This window comes from Pezoporus flaviventris, unplaced genomic scaffold (assembly GCF_033815535.1).
Source record: "Pezoporus flaviventris isolate CSIRO_AGI_PZ_B2104156 unplaced genomic scaffold, CSIRO_AGI_Pfla_v1 ptg000045l, whole genome shotgun sequence".
NCBI lineage: Eukaryota > Metazoa > Chordata > Aves > Psittaciformes > Psittacidae > Pezoporus > Pezoporus flaviventris.
Genome location: NW_026892593.1, coordinates 16,572,111 through 16,594,320, shown reverse-complemented (window position 1 = coordinate 16,594,320; position 22,210 = coordinate 16,572,111). Strand labels below are relative to the sequence as shown.

Genomic DNA, 22,210 nt, shown 5'->3' with positions numbered 1-22,210 from the left:
TTCAAGGTTATTTAAGTTTGAAATTCTTCTGTTTAAGGAGAAGAGGAAGAAACACATTATGTATGGGAGCTACAAAAAATCAGAAACGTGCTCCTGCATATATTTCCATGGCTTTGAAGGGTGTCAGCCCTGACACGTGGCCTCCAAAGTCTTGAAACTGTTATAATAAATTATTGGCAAGTGTGCTTCATAGTTCTAAATTTTGGTATTTGTGATTCATGCTGGCAGGGTTGGGATTAGCAAGTGAATTTTTGGTTTTAAGCCCTTCTGCTCCCAGCATTTCTGCAACATTCACCCATTCTATGACCCTGCTCCTTTCCTGTTGTTCCAGGTTATTAAATACAGATTAAATGGAGACAATGAAAAAGCATTAGTGACTTGTCAGGGCAGTATAAGAAACCTGCATGCTCACCATGGTGCTGCCTCAAGTTAGGCAAGGGAAAAAGTTAAGCCCTATGTTAGTCTCGCCTCCAGTCTCCACAACCCAGGCACCTGAGTTAGGAGCCAGACTTTGATGTTCTTTCTTCAGAGTAGCTGCTGAGTCACTCTTCCGAAGTTTCAGCTTCTGGTTTTGGGGTGGTTTTTTGAAGAATGCTGAAAATAAAATATAAGTGGCTTTACAGATTTCCCACTTGAACGGTGAAATCATTCAGTGTCCTGGGTTTAGCAGCAGTGGTCAATTTTCAAATTGACCGCTACTGCTAAACCCAGGACACTCAGCTTTAAAAATTACATCTTGCCTGTCCTTCTCCCAGGCCATTTTTTTCATATCCTCCGTATGCAGTATCACTGCTTTGACAGGAGGCCTGGGAAACCCTCTCCTTTACTGGGCAGTGTAGCAAACTTAGTAGCAGACCCAGCTCCCTCAGCCTTTCCTCATGCGAGAGATGCTCTGCACCCTTCGTCATTCTTCTCTTCACTCCTCAAGCTGGGTTATTCTTGTAGCCTTTTCTGTGCTACAGAGACCATTATTCCATGCTAACCTCAAAGCATGGGGTAGCTGTAGTTGTCTGGAGAGCTTGTGGAATCAGTGTCCTCCAGTTTTTCAAGAAATGGTAAAAGAAATGGCTGACGTGATCTGGTGTTGGTGACAGTACTGCTTCTAGCAGGAGGCTGGACTTGGTGACCCCCAGAGGCCCCTTAAAGCCTAGATTTCTTTGTTTTTATTTTATCATCCTCTGTGTGAGATCTCCAGTCATTCACTGAACTAACCATTAATGCTGTGTTAGAATGTCCCTGTCTCATTGTTAAGACTAGAAGTGCTGATTTGGTAGATTAGTCTTCCTTTCAAGTAGCTGAGTAGTCTGAAATTTTTGACACTCTCTGCATGGGATAGTGCTGATTTATACCAGCTGAGGATATGGCATTCAAAGTACATTTTAATTTTACTTTGTCTATTGTATGAAATTCTGATTTGTTAACAACTTTTATGAATGTTTTAGGAAACATGACATCAAAATGATTGGCATATATATATTTTTTTTTTTTCCTAAAATGTTGCTTCAAGTAAGTTTTGCTTCTAGTCTTGTAGTTGAAGCATACAATAGAACAGGCAGCTTTTATTTCAGACTGTCATAGCTCCCTTTAGTCCAATAAATTTAAAAGCAAGTGGTTTCTATATACATCCTTTTTGTATCATGTTATTTTTACATACAATTCACTTAAAAATATGAGGGGGCATTCTTCCCAGTTTTGAGACCTCGAAGCAATATTATTTTGTCTGGATATTCACTTATAGGATAAATGCATGTCTCTGCAAAGAGTTCTCAAAGATATAATTACTGTGCTGCCAACTCTTTCACTTGTCCTGCTCTGTAAAAGAGGTACAGCCATGCAGCCACAGTAAAGGTCAGAAGATATTATATGCTGCATGCAGTCTAGCTAAAGTACATGAGAGTCCAGTTAAAATACAGGAACAGGATTTCTCTGCTTCAGTATGGTGCAGGAGGAAATAATACTGACTTGAAGACAGAAATCTCTGTTATACTTGCATAGTAGCAGGTAAAGAGAAGGACAAAAATCAAAGGGGCCTGAGGGTCTTGTGTCAGTCGTGTTCCTACATTACTGAAGTACTGCTAGATGGTTATGGAAGTGCTGGCCGTGTGACAAGCAGCAGGTTTTGGAGGATAGGTCCATACATTTGCATGTGCATGTGAAATGGCAAATGCAGGAGACAAAAATTGGTAAAAGGCTCTGCTTTAGACCATTGTGAAGCATTACTGAAGGTTGTCCAATAATCTTCAGTAGCCCCAGTAGTATCTTCCCTGTTGTCAGTTCACTGTTTAGCTGAGAGCACATCAGCATGGCATTAGCACAGGCTGATGTTACCTTGCTCTGCTGGACACAAGCCAGCTCTCATCCAAAAAGCGTGTGACCTTTTTGGCACTCTACTGAGCCTGAGCATAAGATCCCACTTCTCAGTAGTACTTGACCTCTCAGGTTCAGCACCGCACTAAAGTCATGGGACTGTTTTTGTTTGGCTTGGAACACACAGAGAGAGACTTGGAGCTGGATAAGGCATACACATGATTCAGTGTTTTGTTTTTAGTGTTCTGTTAAAAAATCCAGCAGCATCCAGGCACTCCTGTAGAAGCAGTAGTTCAAAGTAGTCCAAAATAAAGCTTTGCTGTAAGTTCAGGTGCCTCTTCCTTTTCTGCATGAACAACAGTCCAAATGTTTCCTTCTATGATTGCTTAGATGATCCCATTGCGTGCTGTTTACATGTATCTGATCACCACGCTGTCAGTAAAAGTTGAAGAACAACCTTGTGGTATGCCAAAAATTAAGAAGGATCAAGAGTAAGAGAGATAGTTTTACCTTGGCAATGGAAGTAATGCCACATGATATCAAAACAAATACAGATGCTCCTTTTGAGAAAAGTTCTTCTGGGGACACTGCATCAGCAGCACTATGAATTTTTAACAGTTCTAATTTATCATATTATATGTATTCATCATTATAATTCCTGTTTCTCAATAAATATAACCAGAATTTCTCTAAGCCTATTATTTTTCTTTTTCACCCATTTCCAGTAACATGTCTTTTTGTATGAATTCTTGACTATGATATAGTTAAGATTATTTTCTCTTAGTGGGACAGGAATCATTATGTGATCCATGTGATTTTTCTTACTGTAAAGAATCCTGTTTCCTTATATTTGGGAAGATAAATACAGTGGTAACATTTATAAGAATAGAATGAGAAAAGTCCTGTGATGTCCCAGTCCCCACCAGCAACAAGGACATGTAAAGTGCAAAGCTGTTGTCTCCTTTGCTTGTGCAAATAGCTCTGGAAAAAGCTAAAACATACTCTGTTTCCATTTGTGAAGTTATCCCTAGATACAGTTTTGGGGGCTGAATGTCTCTGTGAAAGAAACTGCAACTATTTTTGGTAGTCTGAGAAGCTTTTGATACTGCTCGTTTCCTCTCATTTCCATTCAAAGTTCTTATGTTGTATAGAGCCATATAACTGCGGCTGTCCACTGCTCAAAGACTTTTTTGTTTATGGAGGTGACTGAGGTCGCATCAGCATGTTCAAGTTTTTCACTAAAGGCCATGAGAAAGCTTTTAGGACTCTTATGGCCCAGTATCTTTAGGCTTTTCCCCCCCATGAAACAAATGGGGTGAGCAGATGGAGAAAAGAAGGCTGCTGCTGGATTGCTGACATAGAAAGCGGTAAATAGCTCCATCTCTGTATTGGAGGATAACTACTGATATGACATGGTTTTGGTGCTTCCAATTGAGACAAAGATTACCACTTTCTGACATATCAAATAAACCCTAGTGGGAAACTGGCTTTGGAACTGTGTGTGGTTCTGGTCACTCCATTTGGACAAATGCGTAAAAGTAGAAAAAGCTGCTGAGAAAGGTGATGGTAAGAAGGAAAGCCGGTTTTATTAGAGAGGAATAATGAGCTTGGCTTTTGTAGTCACAGAGAAAAAGATGAGAAAAGGTTTGAAGATAAATGGAAAGAAAATTCCAGGGTGGAAATCATCTATTTAAGTGAAAAGATAATGGGCACAATGAGAAGTCAGTACAAGCTAACCATTATTGTGTTTACATTAGAAATTAAGATTTGGTGATGGCAGAGAGCAGGGATTCTGAAATAGCATTGGCTATTGGAGTAGTGCACACAAATGGCTGACTGGTTTTAAAATGAAGCTTCACCACTTTTTGAAGGGGATTGGATGATGTTGTTATTAGGGGACTAGACCCAGTGATCTGGGACATCCTTTCTAATTCTGTGCTGAACAAGATGGATCTGTGCAGAACATCCCCTCTGGACTGGAAAGAAAAAAGAACATGATTAAATTAATCATCTTTATCAGCCTTTTGGCTACAATTTGAGCATCAGTTGTTGCAAGGCTACACTTTCCCTGTGTTGTAATAACACGCACAGTCCCATGCTTACTGTTAATGGTGGCCAAAACCAGAAATTGCTGGAATAGAAGGAAACGTCAGAATATGGTGTGTTCCTTTTTCTCTGCCCTCTCTGTTATTTGAAACTAAGTAGAAATGCAGATAATAGCTTTGCCACTGAGTATCTCTCAAAGGAGGAAGAACTCTTCACTCTTGTCCTGGGTTCAGCAGTAGCAGTAGTAGCTACTGCTGAACCCAGGGCAACTCTACGTACACTGGCTTTAATGTAGACACCTTAACAGATAATTGTTAAGTGTCTAACAACCTTGTCTCAATTAAAGAACAAATTTTAAGGCATATTCAGGAATAGTACTATTCCTTGTGGAGTTATGGAAGAGCTGCCACCAACTCTTCTATGGACAAGGTACAACAGTGCTAACAGGTGAACTGTGAAACTGAATTTGCCTCAGATTCTTTCCTACATGACAGAACATTCAGGGAAGAATTTCCACAATTCTGCACTTGATTCATTGCCTGGAGACATGAGAGGAAATGGGCAACAGGTTTAATCTTTGTTTCTTATCCATGGCAATTTTAATTTATGGAAATGCTCTCTGTGCCCCCAAATCCAAGTCTTTCTCTGCTGATCTCACTTTCTTCTCTACAGTCTTTAAACAAAAGAATTTGATATTACAGTTGGCTTAGACTGAGAAATTGCTGTGCTAGCTAAAAAGTTGGCACCACACCTCCTATTCAGAGTGCTGCACGTTGGTGGTGTCTGTTCAGATAACCTCTAGCTACAGTTGAGTAATACCACAAATGGGGAAAACCCTAGAGAAATAGGAAAATCCCTAACTGTTTGTGCATTGTGTAAGTATATTTTGCTTAGGCTCTTTGCCAAAGCGGATAGGAATCAAAGATGCTCTCTGTATAGGAGTAAAATGTGCTATCATGATCAGGATCTTATTTTTTGCATAAAAGACACCCATGGCATTTGTGAAAGAGGAAGAAAATTTCCATTCTGGTTTTAGTGTGTTATGTTTTTATATTGCATTCATCACTGAAAATTCCTGAAAACAAAAGATATGGAAAGTGGGAGAGGAACTTGATTAATTTATTTGAGCTCTTCTTTGAGACAAATGGTCTCTTTTGGCTATTTTGCAAAAGGATTATAAAAGAATATACTGCCTCCACCCCTCCCCCTTGGTATTGTACAATAAAAAGAAACACTTGTTAAAAAAGGAGGAATTTAGCTGTGACAAAATGCTCTCTGTAACTGGCAAGTGTTTGTGCAAATGTTTGATTCTTTATGTAAACCTTCCCCACAACGCCTCACCCAGAACAAAACCAAGTGCTTAGGAAGGACAAAACATCTCCCTACCAGAACAGAAATCACTTACGGATATGTTTCTTTTTTTCCCATGGAGAAGATGAGAAAATAAATGCAAGATGGTACTGGGAAGTGCTCAGATGGTAGCATTCATCTGAGCAATAGTATAAACCAGTAATTAATTAAGATAGACCAGAAGGTACAGGTGGATTTCTGCATCATCCAACAGCCTCATGGAACTGGGTGATTGTCTTTTTTTTCCATGTTTGTAACTTAAGACAATTTATTTACATGTAATTTGCATTCTTCAAGTGTCATAACAGGGGCATCAAAGCACCGGCCCTTAAATAAAAGGCTGAATCCTCTGAGTTTTGTGAGATTTTTGTTTATTTCAGTGAGATCTTTATTTTTTCTAATGTATTTTTGCACCCTGATTGTAACCAGACAGAACGGTTGGAAAACTTAATTTAAAGATGATGTTCAAAGAAATTTTAACTGGCAATTGGGAACTCTCTCAAGCCACCTAACCAAAATATTTTCAGTAGTTTAGCTGCCAAATGGGAAGTTAAAAATACAGAAGTAATTTGCTAAATTATCAACCTCATGAAAGATTAATTTCTTCCAGTAAGCAGTGGCTCAGCAATGAGCTGATCCAACAGTTAGGTTTTCTCAGTAAGAAAATTAGCTCCTTAGCCCACTCAGTTGAATTTTTGCAGTCATTTTGTATATTTGTCTGTTCCACACCCTAAGGCCATGGAGAACCTCAAGTTAAGAGGCTGAATTCAGATTGTCCTTCTGCATACTCCTGCAGGGTTCTATTAGAATGAATTCAAAATTAGGGCTTTGAAACAGCAGTTAAAATTCCAGTAGTTTTATATGAGCTGGCATGTTCCTTTTTTATTGGTTTAGTGTTGCACTGAATTATTCAGGAAGCTGTGGTCTTCTTTCTGTTGATCATTGTGCATTAGGAGAATCAGCAAACTACCAATGAAGTTCTTTTGTGGGGGGCAGAATTAATATATGACAAATATTTCTATGAACATATTAGAGCAAAAATGAGGTTGCATCAGTTACATTTTTCAGTCCTTCAGGGGAATTCGAGGAATTTATGAAACCACTGAAATAGAAGTACCCCAGTTTTAGAAGAGTTGTGCAAAGAAGTTTGATTTCCGTGATAGAATCATAGAATAATTTGGGTTAAAAGGGACCTTCTACTCCAACCCCCCCGCAATGAGCAGCAGCACCTTCAACTAGACCAAATTACTCAGAGTTGCCTCCAGCCTGACCTTGAATGTTTCCAGGGGTGGGGAATCTACCACCTCTCTGAGCAACCTGTGCCAGTGCTTCACAACCATCCCTGTAAAAATTTCTTCCTTATGTCTAAATTTCCCCTCTTTTAGTTTAAAACCATTACCCCTTGTCCTATCACAACAGGCCACACTTTTTTGAGTGTTGATGTAGTATCGTGTAGAAGCAGCCAAAGTAATACCTTTAACAATGTCACAAGTAATTTTTATAATCTCCAGTCTGAAAATATAGGACCATCTTTGTCTTTTTATAATGAGTGGTTTAAAATGCTACCTTTAATGCATCTGCACTTTTATGAGTCATAGTGACAAACTGCCAGTTGTAAAAGGTGACAACTTACCTCCAGAAGTTATTTTTAAAAATAAAAGTGCCAAAAGGACAGAGGAATGAGAACTGATACAGTTTAGATCCTGTTGACTGGTTTTCTAAAGGCCTCCTTTAAAAACAAAATTACCTAGCTAAGAACTTAAAAGCAGCAATGAAGGACAGAAAACACTTCTTGGGTACTCTAGGCAGCTGCCACAGCGTAGCTAACATGCTGTCATTTCTCACCTGAACAATAATATGATTTTGCTCTACAGCTGTGTTTATGAGGAGGACAGAATTACCTGTGGATGAGAATGCCTCACGGATGACCAAACAATAGTTATTTTATGGTGTGCTAACGCTTACGTGGGTTGCAGTCTGTTTGTCTGCAACATGGGAACTTCAGGCCTGGGAGACTCGCTGGCTCTAAACCTCAGAGGTTGTTGTTTTATTGACTTAGTATGTTTTAAAAAGGCCGAGAGCTGCCAGTCCCTTTGAGAGCAGAGGAGACAAGGTGATGCCTGCTCCTTTTGTGGGTGTGACAAAAGTGTCTCTGTGAATGAGACACTGATTTTAGAGGGAAGCAGAAAGCTTTGCCCTGTACAAAGTACTACTGGTATAAAAGTGCTATGTCAAAAACTTGAGTGCCAGAACAACATAAAACAGTATTTGCTGGCTAAGTAATAGCCTTTCTTTAGTATACCATGCATAATAGTCAAAATAAGATTTGTTATTTTTATACTCTACGGAATTTTAGTGTGTGGTTAAGTACTTTTTTTTACTGGGAAAATGAATGTAATCTGTCTGAAAGATAGTTGGAAACTCACTAAAATCTCACTGTCACATTCACTTTGCCTCTTACAAAAACACTTTCCCACCTGAGCACCCTAAGTGCTGTGCCTAATTTTATTTTCAGGATTCCAAGCCAGATAGTTCTAAGAAATAAAAATGAAAGTCTTATTTCTAAACTTCATTTGCAATTACTGTAACACTTCCTTCCACTGGCCTAGTGTGATCCTCTAAAAAAATCATATAATAGTCATTAGTGTTCTAGATATCTTCCATTAAAAAGTCACTTGGTTTCTTTGCCCTGGTAAGAAGCAGTCCATTGTAAAGAATAAGCTATTGGTCACTGTGAATAGCAGTACCTGATGAAATGACATCTGTATTTGATTGAACACTTAAACTTGTTAGAACAATTGCACCTCAGTAGAAATACTTGAAAATAAGGATATTACTGATCTTGTGTCCCCACATATATCAGGTTGTCATACGGAGTAGTGATGTCCATTTTCAGTGTATTTGAAAATCTTTGTTTAATCTCAAAAATTATTTCTGTTGTGGACTGTATGTTTACTTGTTTAAGGTATGTTTGTATTTGTGTACAAAGATTAAGCAATATTTATTTTTATTGTCACCTCAGCTTTTATAATATTTTTTGTTTCTGTTTGCAGGGGATTCATTGTAAAAGCAAGCCTTCCAGTGAGTATACCTCATTCACATTTTTACTACATTTGGTTTTGTAAGATAAAGAAAATTTATTGCAGCTAATAAATCCACTTGGTGACATCCAATCCCTGTCCTGCCAAGATGTTTGCCACCAGTTTCTTTCTACGAAACACTGCAAATTGGTAGGCTCCCATAAATAATAGGTTAATAATGACTGTGCATTGTTGCTTTATAATTTTCCTTACCATAGATGGTCATTGGGAGAATTTGCTTAGTCATTTCATATGTTTTTATTGCTTCTACTTATCATTATTACCTACAGTAATAATACAGCTCTTGAATTACCTGAACCTGAGCATCCATGAATCACTCCCCTAGTGCACATGGTCACTTGACAGGGAAGTATGAGGCAGGTACCCTGTAGACTGTTCCCTCCTAGCTGGAGGCCCAACTCTGAGCTCTGCTTGTCTCCATGGTGCCATTCCTGGATGCATTTGGCAGAGTCCACAGGCAGGGAGAAGCTGCAGTGCGAAGCTGCAAGTATGTGAAATGCTGATGCTATGGCATGAGGTGTGAGTTGGATATCAGTGCCGGGAGTCTTACTCTGAAAGCATGGCATTTATGGGACACGTGTTGAAGTGGGGAGAAAGGACATGGCTGTGGAAGGGTGTAGTTAAAAGTCCCACCTGAAAAAGTCTGTAGTCTTCTGCTGGTGAGCAGAGTGAACCGTTGGTGGCTGGTTCCTAAAGAGAATGAATCTCTTTAGGATTAGGCAGCTGAGCTCCTAGTTACACAAACTACATGGAAGGCTGGAGAAGAAACAGGGACACTGACCTTTGCTCTGCCTCACTGAAGCATGCCTTCATGCCCTTGGGCGGCACAGGCTGAGGAATCCAAACCCTTCAACCTTGATCTCAAAGGGAAGGACACCTGCAATATTGTTGGTTATGAGTTAAAATCTGTGCTGAGTGTTACACAAATTTAGATCTAGATAGTGAAAACTCATTACATGTACCACGAGGTGGTGATTCACCCATCTTAGGACAGGGTCTTTATGGGCTGGGAGGGAGGTGAAAGGGGTTCTCCCTCTGTTGACTGCCAGAGATGCTTAGATCACAGGCTGGTTGAGGCTGGAAGAGACCTCTGGAGGTCATCTGCTCCAAAACCCCTGCTCAGGGTCACACAGGTGCAGGGTAACGCATATGATGCACATAAGCTTAAAATAGATGTTTAGCTCTTAGCTGGATATACACTTTGGGCACAGAAGAGTTTGTAAGCTAAAGATCTTATCTTTCAAGATGATGTACATGAAGCAGACCTGGTTGTAGGTTTTCAGTGCTGCCTGAAGATGACTTATCAGCTATCTTTAATACAAGTAACACGCCAGATGACTCAGCCTTATGGGGGTGATGAAAAGACATTTTTCTAGTCTTCATCCTAACTCACTTGTGCAACAATGGGTGTATACTCATTTCTATATTTCCTTTTCCATGGTAATTCTTTTTATTATTTACTGAGATAAAATTACCTTAAAAGACCTTAACTGTATAATAGAACACCTTTTCAGTAGTCGCTGCTTTTAGCTGCCACAAAAAGATTATTTCCTTGAATTCACAGCTATGAGATGAGTGGTATTTGGCAGTAGCTTTCACTCTGCCTTCTCCCGCCTGCTCTTCTACACTATTAGTAGTCCCTAAGGGCTACTGTAGTATTTGAAATTCACTGCAATATATCCAGACATTGATATCAGTATGTCTATGATTTTTAAAAAGCCTTACATTTGGCACGGCTTGTCACTGTGCTGCCCAATATCCTTGAAAATTTGAAATGTTTCTGAACGTACACCTGTGAAACTCTTCTAATTTACTGTGCGTTGAAATCTATTGGGAAAGAGAGGCTGTCAGTCTGAGATCTAATCAATTTCGTAATTGGTGTAAGTACTTTTAAGTAGTCAATTTTGGTATTTATTAACTGAAGTGCACCATGTGGTTATCTTTAGAAGAGGATATCTAGTTTGTTTATGGTTTTGTTGAACCATCCTAACACACAGATGCATCAGATACTGTAGTAAATCATATGCAGATAGGTTAGAAATGCTACTATATTTTATACTCATGGAATGATGCTCCATTGAAGCAGTTTTAGTGTCCTTTAGATATGTTCACAGTTTTAGCACTGTCAGCATCCTAAGTAGTTCAGATTCTTATAATTCCTGTAGGGGAGAAATACAGAACAAAAAACAGTTAGGATTTTCTATTGGGTGTTGGCCTGGACTTGTTAATGTGTTTCCTCTGCAATTTTTTTTGCTGTTCTCCAATTTCATATTCTTGCCTGAGGCTTCAAATTATCCATCTAGTAATTTCTGTTACGTATTCATTGCTCAGCTCTGGCTTCTATTATCCAAGTATACATAAGGTGTGTTTTGCTGTCGTGACAGTTCTGGGTAGATTGCTGCATCATCAGATAAAAAAATAATCTGCTGTGGTTGAGCTGATGGCGAAAGTACAAGGAAAGTGTCTACATGCTGAATGATAAGCCTTGGCTTCTTTATGCCTGGGCTTATATGTGTCCATAATTAAGGAATCTTTTATTACAGCAACAATCCCTCTCTCATGTAGGGCTAATTACAGTTATAATTCATAAAGATAAAGTTTAGGCAAGATTTATCCAGCAGATGGTTTGTGTAGCAAGATGTATCTTTATGTCTTCTGGGGTGTAGATCAAGCTACTCGTGAGAAAAGGAAAGAGGTGTATGTTCCAGAGGAAACTAAGGCGGGGGGATTAAATGATGATAAGGTAAGAGTTTACTGAAGAATTAGTCAGAAATGAGTGTCATACTGCGATGATTTATAGAACTAAAATTATTTTCTGACAGCTTTTCCTTGTATCATATATTCTTTTTGATCCAAAACTAATATCCTCATGCATGATATGATCCATTTAAGTTATTAATAATGAGTTTTGCAGCAACTTTTGCAACTCTCAAAATGGATCATAATGGAAAAAATCCAAAGTGGAAGAATCATTTTATTTTATCCAGTGTATTGCTTATTTGTTCTGACTTTGAAGGCAGAAACTGTGAAGAAGGACAGTGTCCCTGCTTACGGATAGTCCCCAAAACTGTGTTTTGGCATCTGCCTGATGCTAATCTAATGTCAGTAATGCACCTAGTCATGATTTAGAATTCTTCTGAGGTAGTTCCAAGACTGAGACATCTGGTAATACTTTACCTCAGACAGTAATAACTAAGGACCAAATTCAATTAAGTCATGATAGTCTCTCCTAAAAATTAGTAGGGTCAAATAATATAGTCAGATTCACTCAGACAGAATAATTTGTAAAGAACTGTCAGCTGTGACACTGTATATAGATACACATTGCTCTTCCATTAAATTGTTTCTACACAGACATGGGTATTGGCTAGTTTATAGTCCTGGATTGAGAAATTTACACCAACAGTCAAAGAATTGAGCAGAAACAATTGCTCCTAAATACCATTTGGTAATCTCAACTGCATGTCATGCAATGCAGTCAGGAAAGGATCTTTCTGAGGAAAGAGACAGAGCTAAAACTAATTATCACTTATCACATTATTAATAATAATTATCAGGTAGTTCTGCAGTATAATAGCCTCCCAGTTAACTGTGGGTGGATTGATTGGGTGATGTACAGCAGCTCTTCATCCTGATACCTTCAGGATTATTACACCACCCATTCTTGACACATGGAATACAGTGCTCACATCTGGCAGCTGTGCACTGTACTATAAGCCTGTCTCATCTCTGTGGAAGCAGGTTTACAGATTCTTCAAAAGTCTATGTACTCCTCTGCTCTTAAAGCCTAATTTGTATGTTTTGAATGATCTGTGCTTTTTCTTTGGTTTGCACAAATTGTCTTCTCTTGTTGCCAAGATTACCTTGGATAATCAAGAGTTGACTCTACTGTCAGTTGAGGTAAAGTGTCATTGTTTTTCCATTCTTTTCCACTTGGCTCATATCAGTAATCCTGTTGCCTCCAAAAGATGCTTAATGGCTCAAAACCAAGATGATGGAGTGGAGATTCAGGTGTGAAGTGTTTGTTTTTTATGACATTTGATGTGTATCATGAAGGATTTATTTCTCCTGATACCAAGTGTGAGGGCATCTTAAGGCCCGACATGTTCAAGCCTTATGTCAGCCTGTCTTCACATCCTCCATGTATCAGTATCTGATCCTTGACCTTTAAATTTAGAGCACTTTCCTTCACTGGAGTGGTTGAAGGGGTAAGTATGGATAAGCTTTGTTCGTCCTCCTCCACACCCTACCTTTTCTCTGTGAGAACTGTGGATATGTCTTCTATGTGAGTCAACAGGCATCCATGCTTGACAATTCTTGGGTAGGCATTGAGGGATGCACCCTTTCCTGACAATTTAAGAGTGTTATCCTGTCTTTTATGGTGAGCATAGTGTTGTGGCACTGCTGTTTCATCCTACGCTCTTCACCATACTAGTTGAACTCCTCCTAGGAGTATGTTAAGCAGTGTAAATAACAAGAGTCGAGTGTTTTTTTTGTTCTCTCCTCTCATGGGGAGAGGAGAATATGCAGTAAAATACTTTGTTTTACTTGGTTGACTTTTAACTTCCATGCTATGTACCAAAGTGGAAGGGTAAGAAATGCTTCAAAGAAATTGCTATGAAGTAATTGCAGCTACACTGAGGTGTGCTGTATTGTATACCACAAAGCCCAGGGGCAAACCCTAATTCCCTGGCTATTTGTTCTGATAGTTTCTTGAATCTCTTAATTTTTGAGACTAAAAGCAGTGTATGTGATATAGAGACTGCCAAGGAATGCATTTGGGATTAAATTTAAAGGTTGGACTTTATGATCTTAAAGGTCTTTTCCAACCTATTTGATTTTATGATTCTGTAAATCCACTGAACCAACATAAATTCATACATAAATACTTGATTTCTGTGCAGGGCAGTCTGAGAAATAAAAGCAGATAAAGTATCATTCACTGATGAGATCTGGGGCCTCTTTGGGGGGGATTTCCATAGGAAAATAAAATGAGACATAGTAGTTACATTCTGTGCCTACTGTTTGCACCTTGAAGAAAGCCTGGATAATATTTATCCTGCTCTTGCTGTTCCGGCCTAAAGCGGAAGGAAATCTTGTAGGTGTGAGGGACTTTTCCAGGACTAGGAATACAATGGTGCCCTCTTGTGTGAAAGGGATATTTTAACATTTAGCATTTAATTTAGCATTAACTAAATCTAAAATTAAAATGCTATCTATGAGAGTGCTAATAAGATACAGGTAATGGTTTTGAAAAAAGTTTAAATGGATTATTAGCCTAGCCATGATCTAGCAGATATGATTATTTAAAATCACTTTTAGTATAGGTGTGCTCTTCTAGCTTTAATTATTAGAAATGTGATTCCTTTCTCTTATGGGTTAACACTTCCCTAAGCCAGGAAATGTATTATCAAACCCCATGTGCAATTTAGTTTTTTCCAAATCCCCCCTGCATTGGTAGTGAAGCCAACTAGCTATATTGTCCATGTGAAAGTGTTAAGTAAATTACTGGCTTTGCTGAAGTCAGTGGTGACTTTCTTATTGATTTCAGTAGAACTGGAGCTTTATCTTTGGTGCTTTCTCTGACTCAGGTATCCTGTGCACAATGAGATTTCTCTTTCTTTGAATTTGCAGGTGGTATTTTTAACAGCTTCTGCCATGATGCTCCTGCATCCTTATCTTCCATGGTACTGAAAAGCATGAAGATCTCAACAGTGATGAAATGTGCCCAAGGAAGCCCATGCTCTCTTCATTTAAACATTAAAGGAATACTGAGTCTGGATGGTAGGAAGCACATTTGCTACTGAATATTTCTGTTTACTTTTTGTTTGTAGATTTTCAGCCAAATTTTGTTCCATATTGCAATATTTGTGTCCAAGCTGTTTTCATGTAATTAGAAAGATATTTTTTTTTGTGAAACCATGTTACTACAAAACAGGATAAAGCTGTGGCCCTTCTCAAGGGAGTGAGAACTGAGATAGTGAATTAAAGACAACTGAATTTTTCCTTCCAACATAATACACTTATCCTCTACCAGTGCCCCAGGCATACTCCTGCCCTTTTCTTTCTTGTTCTGACATGCATGCATGCACACACACGCTAATTCTCTCTGCCCTGCTAACCCAGATGTGAGTGACTGCCCCAATAGAAGGAAAAAACAGATTATGTGTCTGAAGTTACAATTCTGCTCTAAAATAAAATGAAAGCACTCAGACTTTTGGGGCATAGTCTATTTTTACTAACACCTCACCATTCGTGCGCTTAGTGTGTTGCTATTTAGATATTTCCTGGTGTGCTTCACTCAGAGTTAATAGGTTTGGTTTTGTTTTGTTGTTGTGTTGTTTTTTTTTTTAATTTGCATGAGATTTTGCATAGTTAAAGTTTTAATTTGTAGCAATCTGTATTAAATCCTTGCTCCTACTCCCATTTGTGTGTTATATATAATGTCCCTTTTTTTAACAAGATAAAATACATGTGCTTTTCACTCAGAAGGAAAGCTTACAATATGATATATTTTAATTTATTTTTTCCTTTTCTTAAAGATGCTCAAATTATGGTTTTGAAATCTATTCCTAACTCATTTCAGAGAATATCCGTGGGCTGGAAATCTGTTCTCTTTCACTGGACACACAGCAATCTCAGTGCATAAATGTGAGGTTTGCTAGGAAAAAAAGCAAGATGCTTAATGGAAAAAAGGTAGACTTCTTTATTTTGGGTTGATATTCTTTTAAATGTTTATGAGACTTTGGGAAAATAAGGATTTATGTCTCCTATTTTCTGTTTTTATTAATTTTGTGGAAAACTGCAATGAAATGTATGCTTCAGCATTGTTAGATGAAACTAACAAAATGTTCTTTTACAACCTATAAGTTGAATTCTCCACCATTTTTGTACTTCCTCCACTTACCTTTTTTGCAAGAGAAGCTTCCTCTGCAAAGCCTAATTTTCACAACAACCTTGCTAGCTTTCCTTTTGCACCCACCAAATTGTGGGAAAACTTTTGTAACTCCAAATGATAGGAAGCACAATTCCACAGGGATTTTAAATGCATACATATGATTTATGTGAGTCCAACCATCTAAGTGGAATTTACACATCTAGAAGACAGCCATTGTGTCCTAAACTCATGGTAATAAATGCAACAACAGAGTACAATTTTTTACTTTATTAAACCCAGACGTATTTGTTATTAAAATTTACAATTGGGGATAAAACATAAGAACCATCCTTGACCAACTGTTTAAAAGACAGTTACTGGTGGGTAACTGTTATTAAAATGTGTTACTTCATGTGCTTTGTAAATGTTACACTGATTGCACATGTGAAATAAAGTTCTTGTTCCAAACTGCAATTGCAGTTTATGCTCTGTACCACTTGATGATCAAACGGTCTTACAGGCAATGTAGGGCCAGCATTGAACAACTGGTAGCTTTCAAAGTAAGCTAAGTTTATAGGCAAGAATCAACAAACACATTTAATTAAATTTTCTTAGTTTTAGCTCAGTGACTAGAATGGTGATGTAAGATGCCTTTTCCCCTCCAAATGCCTTGTACCAAATAAGAATATACACAACATGAAAACCTACATAAAATTTAATAGTTACTGCTGTCAGAATGACGTGCTGTAACTGGACCTCAACTTTTGTTACCTAAATTATTTTCTCTTTCACAAACTGTTACTGGAGTGAACACATTTGCTGATGTTGCCATTAAATCTTTAAACAGACTTTTTTTCCCCTATCTTGCAAGTGTTTGTGCTTGTAAAATGCCTACAAATTGGGACTTTTGGCAGTGTGAAAGAAGTTTTTGCTTTTGAAGTCCAACAAGCCTTGGATACCTGTATGCTTTTAGGATTAATTGATGGCTTGTAGATATTCGGATTTGTGGAAGTGATGAAGACAGCAACATCCTGAATTAGAAATAATGATACCCTTTGAAATCTTGATTATTTTACACTCTTACTGCTAAAATATCTGAGACTGCTTGTTGCTCCTTGTAAATATAAATAAATATGATCAAAGAATATTACTTGCTTAGCTCTAATGACCAGTGGTTTTCATGTATTCTGGAAGTCACACACAAACTTGATTTTGTAAATGTTTTAAACAGGTACAGATACAATTCAATTGCATTGAAGTCAATGTAGCACAACACATCTATGTGACCATGAAAACAGTACCAAATTACTGTGAAGTCAAGCTGAGTCAGGAATACTATGTTGAAGGTAGGAAAACATCTTAAACCAGATGTTTTTCAAGAAACATCTTCTCAAATAAAAAACTCAACAGAACCCCAAAAAAAGCCCAAATGCAAAGCCAAATCACATTCTGGGATACACTGATCTAATTGATGGTCGTTCATGTATGCAAAGACCAGTCTTATTCCGCATTTTGATGATTTATTTTATGCATATGAATGTCTGACTTGCTATAAAAAAGAGAGACCAGAGTTTATATCTAACAGTATATGGGAAACTGAACTACACTATGTGTTCATCCTAATTGGCCTTGTAACTGGCATGGGCTCTTTCTCTCCCTGCAGGTTCAATTCTCTGTGCTCTCTGTGCAGAATGTTGAGCCTCTGCCTCTCTTCATAGTTAGGCCACAGGTGGTTTCAGAGGCTGAAGAAAACTCAATAAGAAAATGCAAAGAAATTTCTTTTACTTCCATTAGCTAGCTGTTCTGTCTCTTGATTTCATGTAACTAGATAAGGATAGGTATCACTTTTCCATGGTTTTAGGGTAAAGCGCCTACCATATGCATATAGAAATAGTTTCAGTGCTGTGGTCTAACCAAGACGCAGTGTGGCTAGTGGAGACTAAATGGTGGTGCAAAAAGTGAAATGAGACCCCATGTTTGATCCAGTGCCTGGGACTGTCCTGCCTTCCCATCCGCAGGGCCCGTGGATGGGTATCTCTTGCCCTTTCCCGTTGGTAGAGTGTCATCCCTTCCACACAGCATCAGGCACATTTTAGCACTTTCACGCTTTCCTTGGAGTAAAGCCTTTTTGCATCTAAAAAGCCTTTCATTTTCTTGGTAAATCCCGTTTCACTGTTGAAGTAGATATGTACTTTGTGAATAAAGAGGGGGAGGAAATACGGTTTTATAAAGATGAGTTTTAAGACACTCTTCAGACAGTAAGGGTGAGTAAACAAACGAAAATAGGAAATATTTCCCAGGGAAAAGAGTTGTGTGGGAAATGACAGCAAAGTGCTGCCCTGAGTTAGGCAAGGAGAGGTGAAAACAGTAGGCATATTACGAGCTGATAGAGTGTTCTTAAATCACAATTTAAGTTTTGGAGATACAAATATTAGGTATTAGTTCTGAAAGTATTGCCTGTGCTGTAATTTTTCCTGGGAGCTAAATAAGGTGTTTCTTTCTGAGCCTAGAGTACAGTCAGAATAGCAAAAATACAAAGTTGTTTATAATAGAGGAACGTGCTTGGTAAACAACAGGAGTAGCTTTCAAGGGAAGGATAACTGAAATAATAATAGTAACAACAGCAACAATTATTATTGTTAATTAAATTACTGTTAGGTACTAGGTAAAGAAGTGCAGTGTTATAATCTAGACTGCCACCGTAAACTGCTGCTGAGGTTTTCCAGTAGACATCCCCCACCAGTGAGACAGTTGCTTAAAGCAAGTTGTGATATAATCTCTGTGTGTGGCAAGGGTACTTTTCTTTTTTGGTGTTTATCTAGAAGTGGATGCAAATCTGCTTTTAAAAACAGGCATAAGAGAGAAGTTTCTGGTTGGGAAGCTTTTGGATAATTTGGCAGTTTGTTTACACAGTTATATAAATAAAGCAGCACTGAAGAAAACTCTAGCTTCTATTTTGCAGATTGCAGAAACAGTGATGTGGGAAAATATATTCCAGCTTGTTCAGGTGAGTTGATCTTTTATAAGATTTAAAGCTGTGAGATATTTCTGGTGACATATACAGAGAAATGTTTTCATAGCTGAATAAGCAGGGGAAAAAAAACAGTGATTTACAACTACCATTACTTATAATTACCATGTAGTTGATAGGTAATGTCCTGGAAGGTGTATTTCTTTATATTGACTTGGAAATTCTAGATAGCAGATAAAGATACTGACAACCTATTTAATACTTAAAATTTTGGAAATCAGTTTGTGTCCTTTTAATTCTTTTCAGATTGCTGGTTTTATATTTTGTCTGTGGACAGATCTCATAAATAAATTTAAATTAATTTGCCAAACTGCTATCCTGATTTTGGCACACCCATGAATAAAAAAAAACCACCATCCCCACCACTGTATTTGTCTGACATAGCTGCACGTAGCAGTGGTGGATGTACCATCCCTGGGGACATTCAAGGCCAGGCTGGCTGTGTTTCTGGGCAACCTGATCTAGTTGAAGATGTCCTTGCTCATTGCAGGGGGGTTGGACTAGATGAGCTTTGAAGATACCTTCCAATCCAAACCATTCTATGATTCCATGATATTTTCTATGTAATGAATCATAGAATCATAGAATCATAGAATCATTAGGGTTGGAAAGGACCTTAAGATCATCTAGTTCCAACACCCCTGCCGTGGGCAGGGACACATTACACTAAATCATATCACCCAAGGCGTCGTCCAACCTGGCCTTGAACACTGCCGGGGTGGAGCATTCACAACCTTCCTGGGCAACCCATTCCAGTGCCTCACCACCCTAACAGGAAGGAATTTCCTTCTTATATCCAACCTAAACTTCCCCTGTTTAAGTTTGAGCCCGTTACCCCTTGTCCTATCACTACAGTCCCTAATGAAGAGTCCCTCCCCAGCATCCCTATAGGCCCCCTTCAGATACTGGAAGGCTGCTATGAGGTCTCCACACAGCCTTCTCTTCTCTAGGCTGAACAGCCCCAACTTCCTCAGCCTGTCTTCATACAGGAGGTGCTCCAGTCCCCTGATCATTCTCGTGGCCCTTCTCTGGACTTGTTCCAACAGTTCAATGTCCTTTTTATGTTGAGGACACCAGAACTGCACACAATACTCCAGGTGAGGTCTCACAAGAGCAGAGGGGCAGGATCACCTCCTTCGACCTGCTGGTCACGCTCCTTTTGATGCAGCCCAGGATACGGTTGGCTTTCTGGGCTGCAAGCGCACGCTGAAGCTGGCTCATGTTCAGTTTCTCATCAACCAACACCCCCAAGTCCTTCTCCGCAGGGCTGCTTTGAATCTGTTCCCTGCCCAGCCTGTAGCTGTGCCTGGGATTGCTCTGACCCAGGTGTAGGACCTTGCACTTGTTATGGTTAAACCTCATGAGGTTGGCATCAGCCCACCTCACAAGCGTGTCAAGGTCCCTCTGGATGGCATTCCTTCCCTCCAGCGTATCAATCAAACCACACAGCTTGGTGTCATTGGCAAACTTGCTGAGGGCGCACTCAGTCCCACTGTCCATGGCAGCGACAAAGATGTTGAACAAGATCGGTCCCAACACCGATCCCTGAGGGACACCACTCGTTACTGGTCTCCAGCCGGAGATTGAGCCATTGACCACAACTCTTTGTGTGCTGCCATCCAGAGAGCTGAAATTGAAACCTTGGTATAATCAGCTTTTGTAGTAGTTGTAGTGTATATATTTCAGGTATTTGTACATTAACTACATGATATTTCAAGTACTAAGGTTGAGGTACAATCAGTAAGTGTCCTGGCCTCTCAGTATTGCCAATGCTAATTCTAAACAGAATAATATTGAAATTTATTCCATGAAAATTATTGTATTTCAAAAAATAATAATATATTTAGGAATATCAGAATATAAAGTTATAAAATTCATTCTGTACCTTTTCTAAGGAAATAACAAAATACAAATAATAAAGTAAAAAAGAAACAGATGTGAATTTCATGCTTGAATTTTCTTTTTCAGCTGGAAAGTTTGATTATAATGTGGACAGAGCAAGGAAAATTATTTCAGTGAATGTATCCAACTTTCTTCGAGATCAAGATTATTACATTCGCCTGTGCCACAAATGGTTTACATGTGAAGATGTAGGATCATTTGCTATGGTGAGTTAAACCTCAAAGCAGTTTGTTGAACTGGTGTGAGGTGATATGTGGAAATGCTCATTGAGGTCATAGTCATAGGAAATGGCTTTCTGTAGCTTTATTTAGCTTTATTAAAACTAATTTACTGTCCTGGCTTCATGGCTGTCTTTTTAATTTCAGATAAAAGGGAAGGAATCACTAAAATCAGTTTCTCTGAAATATTCTCAGCTACTGCCTTGTCTTTGCATTGAGGTAATGCAATCTGGAATTTACTATATACTTGTGTTTCTGATTAAAGAAATTTTATCTCTGATTTGTGCTAAGAAAGGAGGAAAAATCTGTAAGAGAAAGGTTCTAGACCTAAGTTTTTTACAAAGGCTTGTCTAACTTTATGATTATGTAAATGAAGAATATATTTTTTAAGGAAACACTAATTAAAACACAGAGATAAGAAAATGGGAGACAATTTACATTAATTTATGGAAAGTATTGTGTAAGATTAATTTGACTGTTTTTTTTCTAAGCAATGAAAAGAAAGAAAATTTAATCTGACTGAATTCCAGCATAGCATCTGATATAGTACTGCCTGAGAAACTAAAAGAGGAACTGAAGAAGCTGGGGGTGAGAACAAGATTTATATGGTAGATAACACCTAGCTGGAGGGCTAACTTGACTACTCCTGTTGAATGGGGCTGTGCTAGTAGGAAGGTTATTTAAGGACCACACTTAGAGCAGTTTTTGTATAAATATTTTCCTCAATGACATGGGCACAAAAAGTGTGAATGTGTTAAAGAGGTTTGCTGATAACACAGTTGAGAGGTGTAATCAAAATGAAAGAGGGTCGGGATAACTGGAGAAGACTAGAGATCTTTATATGTGACATAACTAAAGGTGGATAAAGTGTAACATATGAAGTGTAAGCTCATGCACTTGTTCTAATAGAAGGAGCTCTTGTTGTAAGATGCAAGTCTTCATTTAGAAATAACAGTGGAGGAAAAAGGATTTGGGTGTAATAGTTCATTGCAGGATGATTAAACTAACATGCTTACATGATGTAAATATAACAAAGGTCTAGTGCATTAGGTTATTCTAAACTAACAGGAAAGTACAGGCAAGGCCTTCTTTGAATATTTCTTGTATCTGTACTCAAGAAAGAATGATTCAAATGGAAGATGTACATAAAAAATCAAAAATGGTTGGGGAATGGAGAGACTGTCTTATAATAAAGATTCAAAGAACATGTTTTCATTAGCATAGTAAAACACATGAAAATAGAAAATACATTTGTGGTCTAAATACATATCAGAAGGGTCACTTATACAGAAAAAGAACAGCTTTTTAAGCTAAAGTCATTCTTGCCACAAGAATGGAGAAAACATCATTTCATGAATATATTCAGGATAGCTACAGA

The 22,210-nt window shown here is 38.3% G+C and overlaps 1 protein-coding gene across 1 annotated transcript in view; it reads left to right on the top strand.

Annotated features, from left to right (window-relative positions):
• IL17REL (interleukin 17 receptor E like) overlaps positions 1-22,210 on the top strand; it is a 45,794-nt gene that overhangs the window by 9,390 nt on the left and 14,194 nt on the right. The window contains exons 2-8 of the mRNA XM_061467519.1: positions 8,757-8,784; positions 14,439-14,588; positions 15,391-15,500; positions 16,913-17,027; positions 18,644-18,688; positions 20,681-20,820; positions 20,980-21,051. Coding sequence (XP_061323503.1) covers positions 8,757-8,784; positions 14,439-14,588; positions 15,391-15,500; positions 16,913-17,027; positions 18,644-18,688; positions 20,681-20,820; positions 20,980-21,051 — 660 coding nt within the window. The remainder of the gene's footprint in view (positions 1-8,756; positions 8,785-14,438; positions 14,589-15,390; positions 15,501-16,912; positions 17,028-18,643; positions 18,689-20,680; positions 20,821-20,979; positions 21,052-22,210) is intronic.